Raw genomic sequence first — 26,016 nt, 5'->3', positions numbered from 1 at the left:
ACCCTGATACCAAAACCAGGCAAAGATAGAACAAAAAAAAGAAAATTACAGACCAATCTCCCTCATGAACATAGATGCAAAAATTCTCAACAAAATATTGGGAAACAGAATACAAGAGTATATCAAAAAGATCGTTCACCCTGACCAAGTAGGCTTTATCCCAGAGATGCAGGGATGGTTCAACATACGCAAATCTATAAATGTAATGTATTACATAAACGGGTTGAAGGACAAAAATCACATGATCATCTCATTAGACACAGAGAAAGCATTTGACAAAATCCAACATCCCTTCATGATAAAAGTCCTACAGAGACTGGGAATAGAAGGAACATATCTCAATATAATAAAGGCTATTTATGACAAGCCTACAGCCAACATATTACTAAATGGGCAAAAACTGGAAGCTTTTCCACTAAAATCAGGAACAAGACAAGGGTGTCCTCTGTCCCCACTTTTATTTAATATAGTTTTGGAAGTCTTAGCCATAGCAATAAGGCAAGAGACACACATAAAAGGGATACAAATTGGAAAGGAAGAAATCAAGTTATCATTATTTGCAGATGACATGATTCTATACATAAAGGACCCTAAAGACTCTACTAGCAAGCTGTTAGAGCTGATCAACACCTACAGCAATGTAGCAGGATACAAAATAAATACATAGAAATCAGTAGCCTTCATATATGCTAACAACAAACACACAGAGGATGAAATCAGAGAATCACTCCCATTCACAATTGCATCAAAAAAAAAAAAATAAAGTACCTTGGAATAAACCTAACCAAGGAAGTAAAGAATCTATACAATGAGAACTTTAAAACACTCAAGCAAGAAATTGCAGAAGACACTAGAAAGTGGAGAAACATCCCTTGTTCCTGGATTGGAAGAATCAATATTGTGAAAATGGCAATCTTACCTAAAGCAATCTACACATTTAATGCAATCCCTATCAAAATTCCAAAGGCTTTCTTCATGGAAATAGAAAAAACAATCCAAAAATTCATTTGGAATCACAAAAAACCTCGAATATCTAAAATAATACTGAGCAACAAAAAAGAGGCTGGTGGTATCACCATACCTGATTTTAACCTATACTACAGAGCCATAGTAACAAAAATAGCATGGTACTGGCACAAAAACAGACATGTAGATCAGTGGAACAGAATAGAGGACCCAGATGTAAGCCCAAGTAGCTATAGCCACCTGATATTCGATAAAAATGCCAAAATACTCATTGGAGAAGAGACAGCCTCTTCAGCAAATGGTGTTTTGAAAACTGGATATATATCTGCAGAAGGATGAAAATAGATTCTTCTCTCTCGCCATGCACAAGAATTAAGTCCAAATGGATTAAAGACCTTAACATCAGACCGGAAACTCTGAAACTGCTAGAGGAAAAAGTAGGGGAAACCCTTCAACATATTGGTCTTGGCAAAGACTTTCTGAATACAACCCCAATTGGTCAGGCAATAAAACCACAGATTAACCACTGGGACCTAATGAAATTACAAAGATTTTGCACCGCAAAGGACACAGTGAAAAAAGCAAAGAGGCAACCTACAGAATGAGAAAAAATCTTCGCCAGCTATATATCTGATAGAGGATTAATATCTAGGATATACAAAGAACTCAAAAAGTTAAATAATAAGGAATCAAACAAGCCAATCAAAAAATGGGCTATGGAGCTAAATAGAGAGTTCTCAAAGGAAGAAATACGAATGGCATATAAGCATCTAAAAAAATGTTCTATGTCACTAGTCATCAGGGAAATGCAGATTAAAACTACATTGAGATTCCATCTCACTCCTGTCAGATTGGCCACCATCATGAAAACTAATGATCATAAATGTTGGCGGGGATGTGGAAAAAAAGGAATCCTTCTGCACTGCTGGTGGGAATGCAATCTGGTCCAGCCATTGTGGAAAACAGTGTGGAGGTTCCTAAAGCAGCTAGAGATTGATCTACCATATGACCCAGCTATAGCACTCCTAGGCATATATCCTAAGGACTCATCTCATTTCTTTAGAAGTACGTGCTCAACCATGTTTATTGCTGCTCAATTTATAATAGTTGGGAAATGGAACCAGCCTAGATGTCCCTCAACAGATGAGTGGATAATGAAGATGTGGCACATTTATACAATGGAGTTCTACTCAGCGGTAAAGAAAAATGAAGTTATGAAATTTGCAGAAAAATGGATGGACCTGGAAAGGATTATACTAAGTCAGGTAACCCAGGCCCAGAAAGCCAAGCGCCACATGTTCTCTCTCATATGTGGATCCTAGCTACAGATGACTGGGCTTCTGCGTGAGAATGAAAATACTTAGTAGCAGAGTCCAGTAAGTTAAAAAGGAGACATAAAGGGTAGAGAAAGGAAGGGAGGAGGATACTTAATAGGTTGATATTGTATATATGTGATTACAATGATTGTAATGGGGAGGTAATATGATGGAGAATGGAATTTCAAATGGGAAAGTGTGGGGGTGGGAGGGAGGGAATTACCATGGGATATATTTTATAATCATGGAAAATGTTAATAAAAATTTTTAAAAAAGAGGCAAAAATAAATAAATAAATAAATTTAAAAAACTGAAAAGAAAAAGAAATCAGATAGACACACATCAAAGAAAAAAACAAAAAACAAAAAAGTTTATTTATTTATTTATTTGATAGAGAAAGAGGAGGGGAGAGAAAGAGAGAGAGAGAGAGAGAGAGAGAGAGAGAGAGAGAATGGGCACGCCCAGGCCTCCAGCCACTGAAAACTAATTCCAGATATGTGTGCCACCTTGTGCATCAGGCTAACATGGGTCCTAAGGAACCGAACCTGGGTCCTTTGGCTTTACAGGAATGTGCCTTAACTGCTAAGCCATCCCTCCAGCTCTGACTCCTTTTTATGTTTCCAACATTCTTTTTTTTTTTTTTTTAATTTTTATTAACATTTTCCTGTTTCCAACATTCTACCTTTCAAAGTGAATGGCAAGCTACCGAATGGAGAAGCCCTGTTTAGACTACAAGGCTCACTACCATTTTACTAAAATTCTTAAGTCAAAAAATTAATTCCCCTTTTTTTCTTTTTTTTTTATTAACAACTTACATGATTATAAGCAATATCCCATGGTTATTCCCCCCACCCCACTTTCCTCTTTAGAACTCCACACTCCATCATATTCTCTCCCCCTCTCAATCAGTCTTTTATTTATTTTTTTTTTTGGTTTTTCGAGGTAGGGTTTCACTCTGGCCCAGGCTGACCTTGAATTAACTATGTAGTCTCACGGTGGCCTCGATCTCATGGCGATCTGTCTACCTCTGCCTCCCGAATGCTGGGATTAAAGGCATGTGCCACCACAACTGGCTTGTCTCTCTTTTATTTTGATGTTATGATCTTTCCCTCCTATTATGAGGGTCTTGTTTAGGTAGTGTCAGGAACTGAGGTCATGGATATCCAGGCCATTTTGTCTGGAGGAACATGTTGTAAGAAGCCCTACCCTTCCTTTGGCTGTTACATTCTTTCTGCCATCTCTTCCGCAATGGACCCTGAGCCTTGATAGAGATATTTCAGTGCTGAGCAATCCTCTGTCACTTCTCAGCACCATCGTGTCTTCTGAGTCATTCCAATGTTTTTATTTTGTTTTTTGTTTTTTCAAGGTAGGGTTTCACTCTAGCCCAGGCTGACCTGAATTTACAATGTAGTCATAGGGTGACCTTGAATTCATGGCAGTCCTCCTACCTCTGCCTCCCAAGTGCTGGGATTAAAGGCATGTGCCACCACACCCAGCTGGTAGAGCTTTTTTTAACTGAGCAAAGAGCACAACTATTGATCCTAAATAATGAAAAGTTTATCAGCTAGAAGAATACGAGCAAACTTGCCAGCACTTGGGAGGTGGAGGCGGGAGGACCGAGTTCTAGCGTATCCTGAAACACACCATTGAGACACTGTCTAAAAAAAGGGAAGATCTCTACTTTTGACCTCTCATGTTTGGTGAAGACAGCCTAGAAACTCACAGGTAAAGAATTAGTGAGCTGTGTCCTTGTCCCTGTAACTGCTCAGCCTCAGTAGGGTGTGCAGACATTCCTACAGTGACAGCCAGAACAGGCTGCACAGCTGCCACTTTACCCTCAACAGAGAACCTGGCCAAGGGGCTTGGAGTCCAGCAGCCCCCTCAGGAGCAATTTCCTACTGACGCAAACCTTCAGAAGGCACTGACAAGGGTGGAGAGATGGCTCATGGTTAAAGGTGCTTGTTTGCAAAACCCAGTGGTCTAGGATGGCTTCCCCAACACCCACATAAAGCCCAATGCATAAAGTGGCACATTTGTCGAGTCCCTTTGTGGCAGGAAGCCCAGGCATGACCATTTGGTCTCTTTCTTTCTCTCCCTCTATTCTAAGGAAAGAGATAAAATTAAAGTCATAAGAAAACTGCCTCAGAGCCCCAAAGCTAGGAGGCACAGTCACCCTTCATGCTCTGTGGGCAGAGGGAGTTCTTCTGGAAGCAGTAAGGAGAGGCAGAGGCTGGGAGTGGCAATGGGGACAGACATCATCTCCCTTCAGCAGGAGTCTTGACCTTGGTTTGTGTTTCATCTCTAGAACACTACTTACCTGGGTCATGGTCTAGAAACTACAGTCTGAGAAGACAGGAAGTGACTGTGTATGAGTGTGTAGGGTGGATGGGTGGAGGATAAGGCTGCATTAGTCTCCAAGATCAAAGTCTAATGAGTGATTCTGGGGGCTTTTAGATTCAGCCCAAGGAAGGAAAAAGGAGAGAGCACCTTCAATAAAAACTAACCCAATGCCGAACGGCACTCTGACTGTGTAAAAGCAATAACAGAATGGACAAGATGCTTAACTGGACATTAATGAGTGCTCTTGTGAAGAGAGGTTTACACGAAATCCATTACATTTCTTCTCATTCAGTTCTCAAGAAATGGGCCCAATTAAGGAAGCCGCCTGGAGAATGACCTAAGGTCAGTATTTCTGCCTCACATCTCACTGCCTCTCACCGAGTATGTGGGGGAAGCTGTTTTTGCGTAACTCTATGCCAGTGCCTAGGCTGTAGTTCGACCTCAAAGTACACCTGGCCCCAGGGAAGGCAGTCGAGACTGCAGACTGCATGGCTCCAGCTCTGAGAGGCCGCAGGGTGGCAGGGCACTCGGGCAGAGCAGGGCAGCTGTGCGCCAGCCAGGTGGAGGAAGCTGGCTCTGGAGGTCATTTCTCCACACTCCTCAAGGCGCCGGCCTGCTGTCTGTGCAGCTGTGAGGCTTTGGCAACACTTTCAGGGCAGGTTTTATTTACCCTGTTTGTACTACTTCCTAATGAAAAAGAGTGAGGTGTGATGGAACCAAGTATTTGAACAGCAAATAAGCAAACAGAAACCATATGTCAGCAATGAAAAGCTTCCCAAATGAAGCAGCTGAGTGCAGTTCTCTGCTAAGTCAGAATTTACTTACTTGTTCACAGGCCAGAAAGACTACGATGTCACCCTTCTCACCCGAGCGGTGAATTTCCAAGATAAGGCGTAAAATAGACTGGAAGGAATCCTGCTGAGTCCCACTAAGGTACACAACCTCCACAGGCCACTTAGTTTTCACTTCTATGACAGGTGCATTGGCATAAGCACTGAGTTTGCCCATCAGGAGAGGCGAGGAGTTAATGACGAGCTTCAGTTCGGGGCGCGCTAGTAACACGTCCTTGAGAAGTCCCAGCAACACGTCGGTCGCGATGCTTCTCTCGTGAATATCATCCAAGATGATGACCCCGTAGCTCCCCAAGAAAGGGTTGGACATCATTTCTCTCTGCAGCATATCATCAGTACAGTACCTATGACGGAGAAATACTAACGTTAGGACATTCTCATAAAAGGCATGCAAGAGCTTCCTAAAATGAAAAAGCCTTTCTCTTTATCAGTGGTTTAACATTTTCTTGAGGCCAAGATTCTGCTGAGTCAGTAGGAGCTATAGGCCTACAACATACAAACCTACAGAAGCAAACTGAAATCTGTGTATGTTCACTGATCCCAAGACTTTCACAGAGTCCCAGGTCTGGATAATGTTCATTGTATTATGCCCGCCATACTGCCCTCCAAGCACTTTTATATTATGCTTATGCCCAGATATTAACGCTACTCTCACTTTCGGTTGGAGAAGCTTCTCTTTTCAGATGTTGAAGGTGACTCAAAACTCACCACAGTGCTGAGAAGTGGCAGAAGTGGCAGTGGCATGTTCAGCACTACGTGAAACATTTCTATCAGACCCCCCAAGGCTCAGGGACCATTGTGAAAGAGGGGGTAGGAAGAGCTAAGGGGGAGTAGTTACAATGGTGTCTTCCAGTCACAAAATGGCCTTGGTATTCATGACCTCGCAGTAGATTGACACTACCCACACAAGACCTTCATAATAGGAGGAAAAGATTTTGACATCAAAATAGGAGAGAGGGACTGATAGGAAAGAAGGGATTCAGTGGAAGGTGGATCTGAGAGGGAAAATGGGCGGGTGGACATTATCATGGGTTATTGTCTACACTACAGAAGCTGTCAAAAAAAGTTTAAAAAAGTAGCCGGCCATGGTGGCACATGCCTTTAATCCCAGCGTTCAGGAGGCTGAGGCAGGAGGATCACTATGAGTTAGAGGCCAGCCTGAGAGTACACAGTGATTTCCAGGTCAGCCTGGGCTACAGTGAAACCCTACCTACAAGCCCTCCTCCCCCATACTACACATTTAATCATCACAAGAATGTGTAAGCTCTGGCAAAGGATTATCACAAAGAGCAGTATGAGCCGCTTTAACATTTGCCTCCAGCAGCATTATCACAAAACACCTTTCAGGAGAGAGTGTACCTCTCTCTTACCAGTGAAGGTCCTGAAGGTTTACATGGCCCAAAGGAAGGAGGCAGCACCGGCTGCCCTAGCTCGGGCTCAGGCTCTGGTCTGGCGGTCCGCACACGAGCTCTGTTACAGAATGGCGCGTGCAGGGTTGCGGAAGGCTGCATCCCCAAAGTGCTACAGATGCTGCTCTAATCGCTACCAGACACAAGTGTCTAAACAGTAATCATCAAGTTGGGGGTACCATGCAAATTGCTCAGACTGTAAATCAGTGATTTTTTTTTTTTTTTTTTGAGACAGGGTCTCATGTAGTCCAGACTGGCCTCAAACTCATGATCCTCCTGCTTCAACCATCATCTGATTTTTTTCTTCTGGTAGTTCTTGTGATCATATTTTCAAAATAGGAAAACTAGCCACCATGCCCAACTCTTAAAATGTTTTGCACATGTGTGTGGGCTCACATGTTCAAGTATGCATGCGTCTACGTGAGGCCAGAGGACAGCCTCAGAGGTCCTCCTCACCAATTAGGCTAACAGGTTGGCAGGTGAGCTCTTGGGCTCCTTCTGTCTCTATCTCTCCAGAGCTGCCATTATAGGCATATGCCACCATGCCTGGCATTTACATGGGTACTGGGTATCAAACTTAGTTCTTATGCTTGCAAGGCAGGCACTTTACCACCTGAGCCACCTTCCCTGCCCCTACGGCATTTCCCCTTGTAGCGAGTAGCTCTAAACTGTGGTCTCCAGAGGGTCTACTTTCCAGGTTGGCCCTTGAACATTCAGAAACTCAGGTTTGGGTAGAGTCCCTAGCCTCCCAGAACTGACGCTAGGGTGCACGCTGAACATGAGCATTGCCCCCACAAGTGTGGAAGTCTGGAACATACCAGGCAGAAGGTGCTAGGTGACCAGCCCCCAGTCAAAATCCCGGGCACTGAGTGTCTAGGGGACCTGGCAGAACACTTCACACGAGCTGTCACAGCTCCCGATGTGGAGCTTAGGGTGTTAGCTCACTGCTGTGGGGAGAGGCCCGGGAAGACTGTGCCCAGCTTCCTTTGGGTGTCACCCTATCCGCTGCCTTCCTTGGCTTGGCTGTCTTTCCTCTGTATGCTCTCACCGCGCTAAGTCTTGGTGGTGACTACAATGTGCTGAATCCTCCCGGCAAAACATCAACCGGGGTGGTCGTGGGGACCCTGACACGGTGCCCAATATCCATTTAAGGAAGAACAGAAGCCTGTGACACTGGTCAGGTCTAGTGAGTGTCAGGCACTGTGCCCGTGCATGTGTTCTTACCTAACCTTCAGAATAAATCGCTAAGTTAGACATCATTTCCTCATATTTCTAAGTAAAGAAACTAGGGTTCAAAAGCTTTAGTTCTCTAAGCAAGGGTAGCAAAAGCTAAGGCGAGTTCAGATCTGGATGTGGACACGTCTCACATCTGTGGCCAGCATCAAATCAGGGCCTGCTTCCTTGGCCTCCAGGGTCTGGGCAAGAAGCCTTCCATTTTATTTCTGTGTATGAGTCCCAGGCACCTGCTTTCGGCCTTTTCCCACACAGTCAAATCTCGTCTTACCCAATAAGCGGTGGGAAACTGCATCATTTCTAAATGAGAAAAGACCAAATCTAAAACTGGATGTATCTTCACTGTGACAATAGTACATTCTTTTCAAGGTGCAAACAAATGCATCCAAAATCCAACATCCAGATGGTCTTCTGCGGCGGTTACTTAGTGGGTAAAACGATGCAAGTTACTATTGCCTCATTGTTAATCTACCCAACTTTCATGTTAGAAATGTAATCTGCTCCTTTATTCAGCATCACTCAGGCGAGCACTGATCTACAGGAAGCTGTGCTTCTTACAAAGTGAAGGAGGTGCACGTGTTATGTAAATATATCTAGGCTTAATTAGAAAGAGAGAAGACAGTGACCTATTTAAAACCCCGCCAGAGCCGGGCATGGTGGTGCACTCCTTTAATCCCAGCACTTGGGAAGCAAAGGTAGGAGTGTCACTGTGAGTTCGAGGCCACCCTGAGACTATATAGTGAATTCCAGGTCAGCCTGGACTAGAGTGAGACCCTACCTCGAAAAACCAAAACCAACCAAACAAAAAACCCTTCTAGACTCAGCAGGCAAGGCCTAGTCTTGCACATGATGGCCTGGTATGACAGGAGAGAGAAACTTGCAGCTTGTCCTTCAGGGCACAAAATGTATTTCTCACCACTGTGCTAGTAAGATAGTATATGTACAATGTTTTTTAAAGCGTTATAACTGAGTTGGGCATGGTGGCGCATGTCTTTAATCCCAGCACTCAGGAGGCAGAGGTAGGAGGATCACTGTGAGTTCGAGGCCACCCTGAGACTTCACAGTGAATTCCAGGTCAGCCTGGCCTAGAGTGAGACCCTACCTTGCAAAACAAACAAACAAAAAAAGCGTTATTACTGATAACTATATGAAAAACATGTAGACACACTGCCAGCATAACAAAAAAATGTAGCTTGTATTTTAAATTACTAAGGCTTATAAAATTCAAAAATGCATTTAAAAGTTATGTTACTGCTGGGAGTGGTGGCGCACGCCTTTAATCCCAGCACTCGGGAGGCAGAGGTAGGAGGATCATCATGAGTTTGAGGTTACCCTAAGACTACATAGTTAATTCCAGGTCAGCTGGACCAGAGTGACACTCTACCTTGAAAAACCAAAAAAAAAAAAAAAAAAAAAAAAAAAAAGCTACTATTAATATTTTCTGAAGGTTTACATACTGATTGACCATAATGAAAATTTAGAAATGTTTCAGCTTCCAAAACTGTGAAACTTAAGTAAAGATTATTTAGGTATGTGTTATTTGAAAAAGGCCAGAAAAAAAATCTTAAAAGGGCTGCAGAAATGGCTCAGTGGTTAAAGGCACTTACTTGCAAAGCCTGATCACCTGGGTTTGACTCCCTAGCCCCCAAGAAAAACTACATGCACAGTGGCGCATGCACATGGATTTTGTTTGTAGTGGCAAGAAGCTCTGGTACACCCATTCCCTCTTTCTCATTCTCTCCCTCCCCACCCCACCTCCTGCCTACAAATAATTTAAAAAAATTTAATGCTTAAGGAATTAAGCTGTTTTATATATAGTATAAAAGAACAAAGGCAGGCAGGAGGAAGTGGATGGTTAAAGACAGCTTCATTAAGTGTCTATTATTATTATGTGCCTCACAAGTTAAGGTAGTTATTATAAAGAAAATCAAAAAGACAATACTGGATACAGAATCCTCTTATTTAATAGCTAGCATGTAGCTCAGTGGTAGAGCACTTGCCTAACATGTGCAAAGCTCAGGACTCAATCAATCCCCAGCATAATTATAAAAAAAAAAAACAACCCGCGCATTGATTTAAGCAGCTATTCAATCTGAGCTTACTCAAAATGAGAGCTAGCAAGCCTCTCTTGCAAAATGAACCTGGTTCTAGTAAGAACAATAGAGACATAAGCACAAATCTAAATCTAATCACAATGTGACCATCGTCTACATCCATATGCTTCAGGCCTGTCCCCTCACCCATTCAGTCCTCATAATACCCCCTGAGCAGGTCCATCAGGGAAACAGCTAGGCTTTTTTAAATATAAATTTTAAATTTTTATTTACTTGGGAGAGAGAGAAAGAGAGGGGCGCAGATACAGAAAAGATCTAATGGGCATGCCAGGGCCTCCAGCTGTGCAAACAAGGTCCAGATGCATGCACCACTTTGTGCATCTGGCTTATGTGGGTCCTGGGGAATTGAGCCTGGGTCTTTTGACTTTGCAGGCAAGTGCCTTAACCGCTAAGCCATCTCTCCAGCCCACAACCACAGTTTTATGGAAGAGTCATGTGCAAGGTCCCAGGCAGTAAGTGGTGGAGACACTGGCCTGACAGCCATGTTGCCTCCTCTTCACAGCACAGGATTCCAGGAGGAAAACAGGGCCCTATGTTCTTTCACGGAAGGAAGGGGCTTTTCAATCACTTTGACCTCTTTCTGGGGTTCCATCCTGTCCACAGCACTGCAGCAGGTGCCTGCCAGCCCTATGCTAGTTGGGGGTTCGAGATGGAAAAGACAGCCCCGTGTCCAGCAACAGAGCTGCAAAGTGAAGCTACAAAAGGCGAGAACAAGACAAACCAGCCATAGCAGAGGGACAGAGGCCACAGTGGCTAAGACCTGGTCATCAGCCGTGACTCGGGCAGGTAGCCCTGTCGCTCATTCGAAAGGAATTATTTCAATGTAAATTGCAGCCCTTCATCTGCCTGTCAGAACTGAATGCTTGACTTCATGAAACAGCCCTAGAAGCCAAGCCCAACATGTGATAGATGCTTAAAAAGTAAGGAATGTTTTAATATACTAAGACATTAGTAGTTATCTCGAACGGTTTCTTAACAATGTACATATGATTTAATGTTAATTGCCAGAAAAACTGTTACTTCATTTTAAGTATTTTATTTATTTGCAGGAGAGGGAGAGAGAGAGAAAGAGAGCAAGAGAGCACCAGAGGATGCCAGGGCCTCCAGCCACTGCAAACAAACTCCAGATACATGCACCAACTTGTGCATCTGGCTTTACATGGGCATGGGGAATTGAATCATGGTCCTTTGGCTTTGTTGGCAAATGCCTCAACAGCTAAGCCATTTCTCCAGCCCTATTATTTCATTTTAAAAACAACTATTTCCAAGAGTCCTTTCCAAAGGTTTCCAAAGTTTGAATGGCATTAAAGATAGAACAACCACATAAATTACTTAGAACCTGGCCGGGCATGGTGGCACATGCCTTTAATCCCAGCACTTGGGAGGCAGAGATAGGAGGGTTGCCCTGAGTTCCAGGCCACCCTGAAACTACATAGTGAATTCCAAGTCAGCCTGGGCTAGAGTGAGACCCTACCACTAAAAACCAAAACAAACAAACAAAAAAATTACTTAGAACCTGTTAGAGCCAGAATGTCTCCATTTTTGGACTCTGACCATCATTTTATTGTAACTCTGTTTCCCGAGAGAAACCCAGACCACCCTTCCCAGTTACCACTTTCCTAGAATGGCCTAAACCACCTGCTGGATTTCCACTTCCCTGGAGTGGCCCATACCCATACCTTCAGATGATCCTGAGTAGTAGGAAGAACTGGCCAAACCCAGAAGAGGCACGACCTCCCAAACACAGAGGCCAGCAGGGATAAAGGCACAAAGGAACGGAAGCATGGGTTCACACAGAGCCACAGGGGCTCATGTGGCCGGCACAGGGGCAATGATGTAGACCTGCCAGGAGGCAGAGCTCTATAAGGTCTTGGTGGCTAAACTATCAGGTTGTAATTTTTTTTTTCCTGAGGATTACAGGGAATCATGGAAGTTTAGACAAGGAATGCTTGAGAATGCCAGTGAGAACACAAGGGGTGTGGCACGTTGACACAACAGTCACCAGACCAGAGATGCTTGACAGTAGAAGGACTGCAGAACCCAAAGCAAGAATTACTGGGGCCAAGATGAGCCTCCAAACACCAACCTCAGGATTGTTTCACTGGTGCAGCAGTTTTCAAAGGGGATCACGTAGCCAACTTCATGACCAATGTTTACGTCCATCTCGTCCGCCACCCGCAGTGCGAGCTGGACCGCGGTCTGCTTGTGGACCTGTGTGCATATTACGCCCCCATGCTGATAGTGGATGGAAAGGCAATATTCTGCACACCACTGAGGAACCTTCGACAGGGAAAAATGACACAGCATCAGCCGGCTGGGAAAGACAACAAACCAAAATCACCAAGGGGACAGCTCTCTCACAGGAGGGTAGATTTTCTAAATGACCTTTTCTTTTACAGCTTGAGTTAATCGCACTCTATTATTCTTACTAAGTGGCACTGTGGGAAATCAATATTATGAACTCCAATTACTAGTAAATAAAGAATACACAGGAGTAAACAGGAAAACTATGAAACAGTTTGCTAGTGGTGGTGCGCACACACAGGAGGCACAGGTAGGAGGACTGCTGTGAGTTCAAGGCCAGCCTAAGATGCCACAGTGAATTCCAGGTCAGCCTGGGCTACAGCAACACCCTAAAAAAACAAAGAACAAAAACAAAGTTTGATTCAATGACAGATAAATTTCAGATAAAAAGAAAAATGAGGCTGGGCATGGTGGTGCACATCTTTAATCCTAGCCCTCGAGAGGCTGAGGTAGGCAGGTCACTGTGAGTTCGAGGCCAGCCTGAGACTACATAGTAAAATAGTGAATTCAGCCTGGGCTAAAGTGAGACTCTACCTCAAAACCTCAAAAATAAAAAAAAAAGGAAAAGAAAAAAGAAAGCCCCATCAGGCAGGCATGGTAGTGCATGCCTTTAATCTCAACACCTGAAAGGCTGAGGTAGGAGGATCTCTATGAGTTCAAGGCCATACTGGGTTACAGAGTTAATTCCAGGTCAGTTTGGCCTACAGAGAGACCTTGCTTCAAAAAACAAAACAAAGCCCCTCCTCAAAAAAATATAACTTCTGAGCTAGGTATGGTGATGCACACCTTTAATCCCAGCACTTGAGAGGCAGAGGTTGGAGGATTGCCATAAGTTCTACACCACCCTGAGACTATGTAGTGAATTCCGGGTCAGCCTGTGCTAGAGCGAGACCCTACCTACAAAAAACAAAACAAAACATACAGCTTCTGGCTAGGAGTGGTAGTTCATTCTTTTGGCACTCAGGAGGCTAAGGTAAGAGGATTGCCATGTAGAGGCCAGCCTGTAGCTACAAGTGCCAAGTCAGCCTGGACTAGAATGAGATCTTGTCTTGAAAAAACCAAAACAACTATATTCTGGTATCAGCTATGTTTCAAAGAATGTACTATAAAGTAGCATTTAAGTGAAAAATGATGATTCAAAGTTAAAACATTCACATTTAAAATTTAAAGGATCACATTAAATATCCAAGTAAGCCTACTTACCATTTCCCTGGTAAGAAGCGCTAAAATATAAAATATTCTGGGGAGGTGGCTCAGCAGTTCAGTGTTTGCTTATAAGCCTGATGACCTGGGTTTGATTGCCCAGTACCCACGCAAAGCCAGATGCACAAAGTGCTACGTGCATCTGGAGTTCATCTGTAGTAAGCAGCAAGTGGCCTGGACATGCCCATTATTCTCTCTGTCCTTGCAAATCAATGCATAAAATATATTTTAAAAATAAATATAATTAAAAATAAACCCAGAGGCCGGGCATGGTGGTGCAAGCCTTTAATCCCAGCACTCGGGAGGCAGAGGTAGGAAGATCGCTGTGAGGTTGAGGCCACCCTGAGAATACAGAGTGAATTCCAGGTCAGCTTGAGCTAGAGAGACCCTACCTTGAAAAACAAAACAAAACAAAAAAAATAAAATAAACTCAGAGAGATAATCATTCAAGCTGCCTGTACTCAGAAAGCATAAATTCCAATTAGGACTGCTCAGGCCATTTCATTTAAAAAATCCTTTTGGGCTGGGCATGGTGGCACATGCCTTTAATCCCAGCACTCAAGAGGCAGAGGTAGGAAGATCTCTGTGAGTTCAAGGCTACCCTGAGGCTACATAGTGAATTTCAAGTCTGCCTGGGCTAGAGTGAGACCCTACTTCAAAAAACAAAACAAAACAAAACAAAAAACCAACCTCCCCACCAAAAATCATCCTTTTGGGACAGAGAGATGGCTCAGTAATTAAAGGCACTTGCTTGCAAAGCCTGATGGGTCTGGGTTCAATTCTTGGTACCCATGTAAAGCCAGATGCCCAAAGTAGTGCATGCATCTGGAGTTTGCTTGTCGTAGCAAGAGGTCCTAGAGCGTCTATTCTCTCTTCTTGCAAATAAATTTTAAAAATCATTTTGCCTAAACTGTGTCATACATCAATTGATTTCCTTTTAAAATTCTTTTATATGAGAGAGATAGAGGGAGAGTGAGTATAGACATGCCAAGGCTTCCTGCCAGTGCAAAAGCACTCCAGATACATGTGCCACCTTATACATCTGGACTTACATAGGCACTGAGGAACCAAACTCGGGCCATTAGGCTTTGCAAAAAAGTGCCTTTACATTTTTTTTGTTTATTTTTATTTATTTATTTGAGAGCAACAGACAGAGAAAGAGGCAGATATATAGAGAATGGCGCACCAGGGCCTCCAGCCACTACAAAGAAACCCCAGATGCATACGCCACCTTGTGCATCTGTCTATGTGAGTCTTGGAGAACTGAGCCTCGAACCATGGTCCTTAGGCTTCACAGGCAAGTGCTTAACCACTAAAACATTTCTCCATCCCCCAAAGTGCCTTTAATCACTGAGCCATCTCTCCCTTCCTTTAATGATTTTTACCAAGGTCATTTGTGCAAAAATTATAGCAGAAAGTACCAAATTCATTTTGTATCCTTGATCTTAAGACACTGTTAATAAGTTATGCATTGTTACATGAGTAAGACATTTCAAGAGTGTCTTAAAAATAGATCCAGATGTTTAAAACCTGCTGACATTTTAATTTTTCTGCATGTGCATGTGCGTGGGTGTGGCGTGATGTGGTGTGTATGTGTGGTGTATGCATCTGTGTGCAGATGGAGTGTATCCACAGAGGCCAGAGGAGAACACCGGCTGTCCTGCCTGCATTGTTTCCTTGAGATTCAGGCTTTTCACCGACTGTTTTTCCACTAGCCCCAGAGGTTGTCAGGTCTCTGCTCCCACAGGGCTGGGCATGGACGCGCATGGTCATGCCCTGCTACTCATGGGGCGCGGTGGTCTCAGGTCCCCCAGTTCTCGTGCATGCACGAGAGGTGCTCGTATGTGGGCCCATCTCTAGAGCCCAAAGTCTGTTACATTTTTAATGACTGTGAGGGCTTACATTTTAATCTTCACTGTAATGTAGAAGCATCAATTAGCAAACCACGGGTCAATGGAAGAGACCACCCTTCAAACCTAGGCATCCCTGTCATCTTCTCCATGGTTCGTACTGTCTTGCTGGGTGGTACTGGCTCCTTAGTGCAGCTCTCACCTCAGCAAGCAGCACATGCCTCCTATGCTTGCTACTAGCCTCAAAGCCACTGCCTCCTCATTCCTTGGAGTTCCAAGAGAGGAGATCCATCTTCTTGGTCACTAAATTATTCCAGTAAAGGCACTGGAGAGATGGCTCATTAGTTAAGGGGACTTGATCACAAAACCTGATGGCCTGGGATTGATTCTCCATTGCCAACATAAGGCTAGATGCACAAAGTGGTGTATGGGTCTGGGGTTCATTTGCAGTGGAATGCAAATACATAAAATATTTTTTAAAAAATATCCCAAACTGGGTGTGGTGGTACACACCTTTAATCACAGCACTCAGTAGGCAGAGGTAGAAGGATTGCTATGAGTTTGAGGCCAGCTTGGGACGACATAGTGAATTCCAGGTCAGCCTGGGCTAGAGTGAGATCCTACCTCAAAAAAAAAAAAAAAAATCCAGGGCTGGAGAGATGGCTTAGCGGTTAAGCGCTTGCCTGTGAAGCCTAAGGACCCCGGTTCGAGGCTCGGTTCCCCAGGTCCCACGTTAGCCAGATGCACAAGGGGGCGCACGCGTCTGGAGTTCGTTTGCAGAGGCTGGAGGCCCTGGCGTGCCCATTCTCTCTCTCTCCCTCTATCTGTCATTCTCTCTGTGTCTGTCGCTCTCAAATAAATAAATAAATAAAATTTAAAAAAAATGTTTAAAAAAAATCCAAACAAATCAATTTATTGTTTTTTTTTTAATTAAAAATTTTTATTAACATTTTCCATGATTATAAAATATATCCCATGGTAATTCCCTCCCTCCCCACCCCCACACTTTCCCATTTGAAATTCCATTCAATTTATTGTTTTTTAAAAAAAGGTTTAAATTCAATGATTCTCAACTATCTATCTTAGATTATTTCAAAATTACTGGCCCAAATGGAAGTTCTGTCTTCCTCATTCCTTAGTGTGATGGTTAATTTTCATGGTCAGCCTGATTGGATTTGGAATCACCTAAGAAACACACCTCAGGAAAGGAACTGAGGAGGGAAGACCCACTCTTGCTGGGTGGCATCACCCCTCAAGTGGGGCCCAGACAAGTTACCTCCCAGTCCAGACACCACACCTGTCCTGCCATGAGGGACCATGGCCTGTACCTGGGCCATTTTGCTTGTATTTCTTTTGTCGGGTATTGTCACAGCAATGGGAAGTATAACTAATAAGTGTAGGATGTAGAGTTGATATTCTTGCTTTCCACATTGACTTTCTTTAGGTCGGGACCATTCACTGTAGTTCCTAACTAGGACCTCACAGCATTCTGTGCTAGCTGGGCTAGATGTTCTTTAATCTCCCTGTAAGGAGCTATAAGGTGCAGGCATACACTTCATATTTACAGCCCAATATTCAGCACAGGACCTGCACACAGCAGGGTGAATTCATATTTGGAGGGTGTTTTTGAGCACTGGGGGAATGTGATGACTAAGAAGATGGGTCTCTACTCTCAAACTTCACAGCAGGGGGAGGGTGGCTCTGGGGTGTAGGACATCATAATAATCAAAATGGGGGCACAGGCTTCATAGGAGTAGAGGAATATAACCTGGAGCTGTTTATTAAAAGGAAGGATAGCAGTATCTATTACGAACTGACTGTGTATAGGAAGAAAACTAACACCCATGATTTCTTAGTTAAAACATTGGGGTAAGTAAGCACTTTTCTTAATATTTATACCTTTATATTAATGCTACTCTCACTTTGGGTAGAGAATCTTCTCTTTCAGATGGCAGTGACCTTGGGATAACTCAGAAGGTATCATAGTGCTGGAAAGAAGTGACTGGAGTACTGAGTAACATCTTGATCACACCTTCCATGGTTCAGGGTCCATTGTGGAAGAGGTGGCGGAAAGAATGAAAGAGCCAAAGGAAGGGTAGGACTCCTTACAACATGCTCCTCCAGACACAAAATGGCCTGGATATCCATGACCTCACCATGCCTGACACTACCTACACAAGACCATCATAAGAGGAGGAAAAGTTCATGACATCAAAATAAAACAGAGACTGATTAAGATGGGGAGGGGATATGATGGAGAATGAAATTTCAAAGGGGAAAGTGGGGGGAGGGAGGGTATATTACCATGGGATATTTTTATTATCATAGAAAATGCTAATAAAAATTGAGAAAAAAAAGATTAAAAAAGAAACATTGGGGTAAAGGTATCTCTACCACAAACAGAAATCAGAAAATAACAGCATGGGAGTCAGGACTGAGGAGGGAAAGAAGGAAACCTCTGGAAAAGTCAGGGAGGAGCCGGGCATAGAGGTGCATGTCCTTAATTCCAGCACTCGGAAGGCAGAGGTAGGACCACTGTGAGTTCAAGGCTACCCTGAGACTACATAGTGAATTCCAGGTCAGCCTGGACTACAGTGAGACCCCATGTTGAAAATCTGAAAAAAAAAAAAAAAAAAAAAAAAAAAAGGTCAGGGAGATCACTTAAGTGTTAAGGACAGTGTGGCCATGCTGATAGGGATTGAAAAGCAAACCTGGTCCCAAGGGAGAGGTCCGAGGCAGAGGTGAAAAGGGCAAGCCTAGAGTTCCAGAGCTGAAAAGGAACCTCAGGGCAATGTAGGGCAGCCTCTCACTGTGCACATGAGCAGAGCAGTCCTTCACACAGCCGATAAAACATACAGTGGGAGTGCTGGGCGTGGGTTCAATGCCAGCCTGGGACTACAGAATGAGTTCCAGGTCAGTTTGAGTTAGAATGAGACCCTGCCTTGAAAGAAACCAAAACTCTCGCTACATATATGTATGGAGAGAGAGGCTGAGCACATGGACATTTTGCTCAACGTGATGTTTACTTCGTAACCAAGTTCACGGCTGAGCAGAACTCACCAGCACTTACAGACCCCACTTACTGGTGGCTTTAACTCCGTGAGTCCCAACAGCAGCAGCTGCGTAATGGCCACAGGCTGCGACTGCACACTGAACAGGCCTCCCTCTCCAGGAGGGGGACACGAGCATCTGCCCTGAGCACTGAGAAGCCTGGCCTTGCGGGCACGCCTCTGCGGCACTGCAGGCAGCCAAAGGGCATTTTGCAGGGTCACTTCTTAGCAAACTCCAAGTATTACTAGGAAAACATGATTCAGCAATTCTGGAAACCTGGCCATTTAGTAATGTCAAGAAGCACAGCTTCTCGGGGACTCCTGCGCATTCTGTACTGTGGGCACATGCCGTCTACACCAGGACCAATGCTCCTGGCTTGCTTCGGATTCTCGTGGGTAGCTGCTTGCCTGGGAGCCTGGGAGCAATGGCTCCAAGAGGACCTTACTCTTGTCACCCCAGATCACCTGCTGCTTCTCTCTGGAAGATCTTCCCTCATCACAAATCCTACTCTGGGTGGCTCCTGGCCAAGTTAGCTCTGTGGGAGCCAGAGAGTGTACAAGGCTGTGCCTTTCCACCAATCACTGGGGCTTTTTCTCCAGAGAAATTGAATTCTGGGACACAGTGTGACCTAAATTGGCACTGAGCACTTAGCAAAAGCTGGGCAATATTGTGGGGGAAAAAACACCCAGGAAACTGCTCCTTTAACATATGAAAAAAAGGTCAAAATCTTGATTTACAAAGCAGCTTGCCCAGGAATTTTGGCAGCAGACCATCCCTAGATTTATATGTTGTATCTAGAAACTGTCACTGCCTGGAAATCTATCATTTGGAACCTACTTAACAAAATTTTCCTGACTTCTCAATGTGGTCTACTACAGTGAGTGACGGGCCAACTGTGTGCAAGCAGTGAGGCGTGCCTTCCACTTGTCCACAGATGGCCTCAGCCTCAGCCAGCATCTGGGATGGCTGAGACGTCTGTCTTACTGACCAGTGGTCTCCACGTGAACAGACTCCGGAGTGAAGTAAACCGGTGCCCGCCTGACGCTGGGCGGCACAGATGTAGAAGCGAGGCTGCAGGACCCTGGGGACCTGAGGCTCAGGGCCCAGAGGTCAGCTAGAGATTCCTATAAGGTCACCAGAAGCTCCAGACCAGAGTCAAGAGCCTCAGCACAGGTGTCAGGTACGGCCTCATCTCAGTCCCTGTGGCAAGACGACCTCACAGGAGTGATACCCACTTCTAGAGATGGCCTCCCTCAGACAATGGTGACAAGGCCAAGTGGAAACAAGTGAAGTGAGATAAGCCGCTGTGGGGAACATGACCAGCACCCTGCTGCACACACCTCGGGCCCAAGGCCTCAAAGCCTTCTCTGACTCCTTGTTGCCTTTCTTCTCTTAGCATCCCCAGGACCCCAATCCTTTCATGCCTAAAAGAAAGGGGTTCAGATGGAAATCTTCCACATGATTTCTACAGAGAGGCTCTGTCCAAGCTCGTCCCCAAGGTAGATGCTCTTGCCTACCTCAAACCAGTACGTCAGAATACTTCTTTGAGGAAGGGGGCATTTCTGTATCTTACACCACGTATCTTTGGATACCACACATGGCTTGGTTTTGGGTGAACACAGGGTTGAGTCTATCCCCAGAGAATGGTGGACAAAGTTAGCCAAGAACATGGACGTGTTCTATGCTGCCAGCTTCATAAATCCAACCTCAGTTATGTCCTGCTTGTTACTCACTGACCCATCCACTCACGGGAAACTTGAACACAAAAGCTAGAAAAGAAAGCAAAAAAAGACAATTCTAAAAATGTTTCACTTTCTTTCTGGTACTTTCATAAGCCTGCCCAAAAATTGCAATAAGAAAAGGCTCTATAAACAACCAGGAAGCTCCTCCTTTTCCACAGGGCAGATAGCTTTCATTACATCTGCACCAGGAGACAGAATATTTTTAGGATCTTTGGCTTTGAAGACAGGCTTTTCTTTTAAAGGTTTAAACCTCTGAGGGACAAGAAAGAAGCTTGGAAGCTCTCTGAAAATATACTATGTTGTTTTCAGAAGAAGAAAACATAATAGACCAGTTTTCTAATTATTAAATTCAATTTTGATTAACAGAACAAGAACATGACTTATTAAAATGAAGGAGTTAAAAATGTTAAGCCAATTTCAAATAGGAAAGTGTGGGGGTGGGGAGGGAGGATATAACCATGGGATATATTTTATAATCATGGAAAATGTTAATAAAAATTAAAAAAAAAATGTTAAGCCAGGAGTGGTGGCCCGTGCCTTTAATCCCAGCACTCAGGAGGCAGAGGTAGGAGGATCACCTTGAGTTCAAGGTCACCCTGAGACTACATAGTGAATTCCAGGTCAGCCTGGGCTAGAGTGAGACCCTACCTCGAAACCTCCCCACCCCAAAAAAAGAGAGAGAGAGAGAGAAAGAAACACCATGGCATTTAAAAAAATGTATGAAAACAATTCTTACTCTTAAGTCATAGACAAAAGCCAGGCTAGGAAGACTGCCATGAGTTCAAGGCTGAGACTATGTAGTGAATTCCAGGTCAGCCTGGGTTCGAATGAGAATCTACCTCAGAAAAACAAAAACAAAACAAAACAAAAAAAATCATAGATTCCAAGACAACTCAAGGAGTATATGTTAAAAAATGTTACATAGCTGAGTGTGGTGGTGCATGCCTTTAATCCTAGCACTTGGGAGGCAGAGGTAGGAGGATCACTGTGAGTTTGAGGCCACCCTGAGACTACATAGTGAATTCCAGGTCAGTCTGAGCTAGAGTGAGATCCTACCTCAAAAAAAAAGTTACAACCTGGCCACTGGGTGGCTCCACTCATTAAAAACCATTTCAGGGCTGGAAAGATGGCTTAGCGGTTAAGCACTTGCCTGTGAAGCCCAAGTACCCCAGTTCAAGGCTTGATTCCCTAGGACCCACATTAGCCAAATGCACAAGAGGGTGCACGTGTCTGGAGTTCGTTTGCAGTGGCTGGAAGCCCTGGCACGCCCATTCTCTCTCTCTCTCCCTCTTTCTCTGTCAAATAAATAAAAATAAAGCATTAAAAAAACAAAACAAAACATTTCACGCCTAGCATAGTGGCACATTTGGAAGGCAGAGGTAGAGGGATCACCATGAGCTCAAAGCCAGCCTGGGATTACAGTGAATTCCATCCAGGTCAGCATGGGCTAAAGTGAGACCCTACCCTGAAAAAATATCTATATTACACCACTGGACATGGATGCTCACACCTTGAATTCCAGCTCTTGGGAAGCTGAGGTGGGAAGATCGCCATGAGTTTGAGGCTAACCTGGGTGACAGAGTACACCTGGATAAGAGTGAGACCCTGACTCAAAACACCTAAAAATATTAAAATTTAAAAATCCCTTAAACTTTAGTGTGGATTAGCAATTCTAAAATTCTGGGTACAACAGGATTAAGTAAAAATATTATAAACAACAAGAGCCAAATTTCTCAGAGAAGGGAGATATAAATATGGAAACAGAGAAATATGGGAAACAGTCCAAATGCATTCTGCCTTCTGGAGATAGAAAAGTAAAATAAGCTGGATGAAGCAGTAGATGCCTTTTAAAACCCCAGCAGTCAGAAGGCTAAGGTAGGGGTTGTAGTATGTGAGGCCAGTCTGGGCTACAAAGTGAGATCTAGGTCAGCCTGGGCTAGCGTGAGCCTGCCTCAAAAAATAAAAAGAACAAACAAAGAAAAGTAAAATGAGAGATGAGCAAACAGAATAGAGGTGTGCGTACTTGCGCATGTCTTTCTTTGCCCCTATCTCGAGGGCCTAGACGCCAGGCAGGCCACAGCAACGGCACCTCTAGAAGCCAGGACAGGCCCACGGCAACGGCACCTCTAGCATCCAGACCTGGATTTCTTGCACCCTGCTGTTGAAAAGAACCACAGCTCCTTGAGGAAAAAGGCTGCTTCCTAGTCTACCCAACAGAGTGTACCTCAGTGGTTAGGCTTACCAGGCAAATACCATAATTGCTGAGCCATCTCTCCAGTCTAAATACAAATATCGTTTTGGTTGTTGTTGTTTTGTTTTTTTGAGGTAGGGTCTCACTCTAGCCCAGGCTGACCTGGAATTCACTATGTAGTCTCAAGGGTGGCCTTGAACTCACAGCGATCCTCCTACCTCTGCCTCCTGAGTGCTGGGATTAAAGGCGTGCGCCACCACACCCGGCTTAAATACAAATATCTTTTAAAAACCTTAATTTAAAAAGAACAAAAAGCCAATGTGGGTAAGTCAGGACACTGCATACATCTGAGATGGCCTACTGGCCACATTTAGGGACAATCTGAGCAACAAAATTAATAGATTAATATACTATAACATGGGCTAGGGAGGCAGCTTAGCGGTTAAAGGTGCCCAATGGCCTGGGTTTGAGTCCCAGTACCCACATAAAGCCAAATGTATAAAAGCAGGACACGTATCTGGACTTCATTTGCCAGAAGGTGTGCCCTCTCTCACTCTGTCTCTTTTTATCTCCTTTCAAATAAATAAATGTATTAAAATAAATATATTAGAACCCAATGAACGCGTCTACACTGGTCAGTAACTGAAGCACTAAATGATAAAGAATACACTTAAACTGGGTATGGTGGTCCACACCTGTAACAGCAGCACTTGGAAAGCTGAGGCAGGAGGATGCTGAGAAAATTCAGGGCTAGCCTGAGCTACACAGTGAGACTGTCTCAAAAAAGAAAACAAATAAGTAAGCTGAGCCTTATAAAAGAACTCTAAATAGTAAACGTAGACGGCATGTTAGAACTGGAAAAATCATTTAACCAGCCCTGTAGTAACCGAGAGGCGACCGCCACCAAGGCAAAACACCGTGGGGGAACAGGTGACACAGCACTTGTCACAGAGCCTCAGTGTGTGCACAAGCACCAGACACCATCTCGCCAAGTGGCCAAACAGAACGGCTTCGGCTGGGAAGAATGGACAGCCTCGTACAGAACGCTGAGGAGGAAGCTCCAGACACCTGTGCCATCTTCCGACCACAAAGGCGAAGGCTGGCTCAGAGCCAAGGACACATCAGCAGCTCCCACTGGAAGTTCTAGAGGAGAACTCACCATACTTTGAAAATGCCAAGGTCAAGAAGAACCGGAGAGGAGGAATTGTTTCTGATTAAAGAAGATGTTTTAAATAACTATAAAGTACAAGATAATTTTGTTTTATATCTTTTATACACATGGGTGGCTAGAAACTAGATAATGAGATACCAACATTACCCAGATTGTGCCTTTTTGACACACTGATTCTTTTGAAAAGGCAGATACAAAAGTCACTCTGAAAAGTTGCCATTTTGTCAAAAAGAAATCCAGGTCTGCACAGAGTCTCCATTTGCAAGTTGTCCCCTCTGCCTCAGGAGGAGGCGCATGATTCAGGGAAGACCTTCAGTCACCTACGTTAACCACGCCTCCCCGCCTCCTCTGGCCCTATCACCTCAACTGGGCCTTCCCAACCATTATCCACTGTTTTGGAAAATGACAACGCTCAATCCCAACACTGCCAGAGTGTCTACCCTCTCTCTGGACATCTGCCATCAAGTTAGTGAATCTCTATATCAGTCTCTTCTGTCACTTTGTGTTGTTTTTTTTTTTTTAAACCTGGAACTCATTATGTAGTCTCAGGGTAGCCTCGAACTGGTGCTGAGATTAAAGGCATGCACCACCACACCCAGCTAATTATTTTTATTTATTTGAGAGAGAGGAGAAAGAAAGAGGCAGATAAAGAGAGACAGAATTGGCATGCCAGGGCCTCTAGCCACTGCAAACAAACTGCATATGCATGTGCCACTTTGTGTATCTGACTGATGTGGGTCTAGGGAAAACAAACCTGAGTCCTTTGTCTCTGCAGGTAAGTGTCCCAATTGCTAAGCCATCTCTCCAGCCAATCACCACCCCCTAACCCCCAGGTAGGGTCTCCCTCTAGCCCAGGCTGACCTAGAATTCACTATGTAGTCTCAGGGTGGCTTTGAACTCACAATGATCCTCCTACCCCTGCCTCCCAAGTGCTGGGATTAAAGGCACGAGCCACCATGCCCAGCTCACTCTGTCTTTTTTAAAGAAATATTTTTATTAATTTGTAAGCACAAAATAAGGGGGAAGAGGCTGAGATATGGCTCAGCAATTGAGGCACTTGCCTGCAAAGCTTGATGACCTGGGTTTGATTCACCAGTACTCACATAAAGCCAGATGCAAAAGTTGCTCATGCACCTGGAGTTCATTTGCAGTGGTTGGAGGCCCTGAAGTGCCCACTCCCTCTTTTATTCTTTCCCTCTCTTTTTTCTTTCTTCTTTCTTTCCTTTCTGTCTGTCTGTCTACCTACCTACCAACCTACTTATTTGCAAGCAGAGAGAGAGAGAGAGAGAGAGAGAGAGAGAGAGAGAGAGAGAGAAGATAGACAGGCTTTGTGTGTCTGGCTTTATGTGGGTACTGGGGAATCAAACGTAGGCCATCAGGCTTAGCAAGCAAGCACCCGTAACTGCTGAGCCATCTCACCAGTTTCCAATCTGTCTTTTATTAAAGAGAACGTAAGGACTTTGAAGGGTAGAAAAAAAGTATTTAGTTTCTCTTTCCTATACTACTCTTGTTTAAAAAGGAACAGGAGACCATTAGGCTAGGGCTAGGGGATCACCTAGGCTTTAAGTTCCTATTATAAGTAAACCAAACCCAAGAGAGACAGTAAAGGAACCCAGTTTACCAACTGGAACCTGTGACATAGCCAGGAGCATTCTACTTCTGTAAACACAAGGATGTGTTAGCCTCTAGCCCAGTCCTCAGCTCTGGCAAGAGCTTCTTGTCCCATGCGGCGAAGTTCACTGTTCTGTTCTGAGTATTCTCAGCTCACAGATCCTCATCAGTTACTTAAATTTATTTATTTGCAGGGAGGGAGGGAGGGAGAATGGGTGTACCAGGGCCTCTAGCCACTTCAAACAAACTCCAGATGCATGTACCCCTTTGTGCATCTGCCTTTACGAGGTTATTGGGGAATAGAACCCCAGTCATTAGGCATTGTAGGCAAGTGCTTTAACCACTGAGTTGACTCTCCAGCCCTTGAATTTTTTTTTAATTTATTTACTTATTTGAGAGAGAGAGACAGAGAGAGAATAGGCATGGCAGGGCCTCAGCCACTGCAAACAAACTCCAGACACATGTGTCACCTTGTACCTCTGGCTTACATAGGTACTAGGGAATCAAACCTGGGTCCTAGGCTTCACAGGAAAGTAAGTACCTTAACCTCTAAGCCATCTTTCCAGACCCTTGAATTTTTTATATGCTTACATTTATCTTTTCTTTTTTCATGTGTATATGGGTGCAAGAATATGCATGCATGTCTGCACAGAGGCCAGAGGTC

The 26,016-nt window shown here is 44.2% G+C and overlaps 1 protein-coding gene across 3 annotated transcripts in view; it reads right to left on the bottom strand.

The window, feature by feature from the left end:
- The window catches only part of Dhx32 (DEAH-box helicase 32 (putative)), a 75,183-nt gene that overhangs the window by 21,496 nt on the left and 27,671 nt on the right, over window positions 1-26,016 (bottom strand). For all 3 annotated transcript variants that reach the window (XM_045149081.1, XM_004659193.3, XM_045149084.1), the window contains exons 3-4: window positions 12,316-12,509; window positions 5,448-5,817 (exon numbers count right to left, since the gene is read on the bottom strand). In XM_045149081.1, coding sequence (XP_045005016.1) covers window positions 5,448-5,817; window positions 12,316-12,509 — 564 coding nt within the window. The remainder of the gene's footprint in view (window positions 1-5,447; window positions 5,818-12,315; window positions 12,510-26,016) is intronic.

This window comes from Jaculus jaculus, chromosome 1, assembly GCF_020740685.1.
Source record: "Jaculus jaculus isolate mJacJac1 chromosome 1, mJacJac1.mat.Y.cur, whole genome shotgun sequence".
Taxonomy (NCBI): domain Eukaryota; kingdom Metazoa; phylum Chordata; class Mammalia; order Rodentia; family Dipodidae; genus Jaculus; species Jaculus jaculus.
Note: the sequence above shows the minus strand (reverse complement) of the source record. Positions and strands in the feature narration are given on the sequence as shown.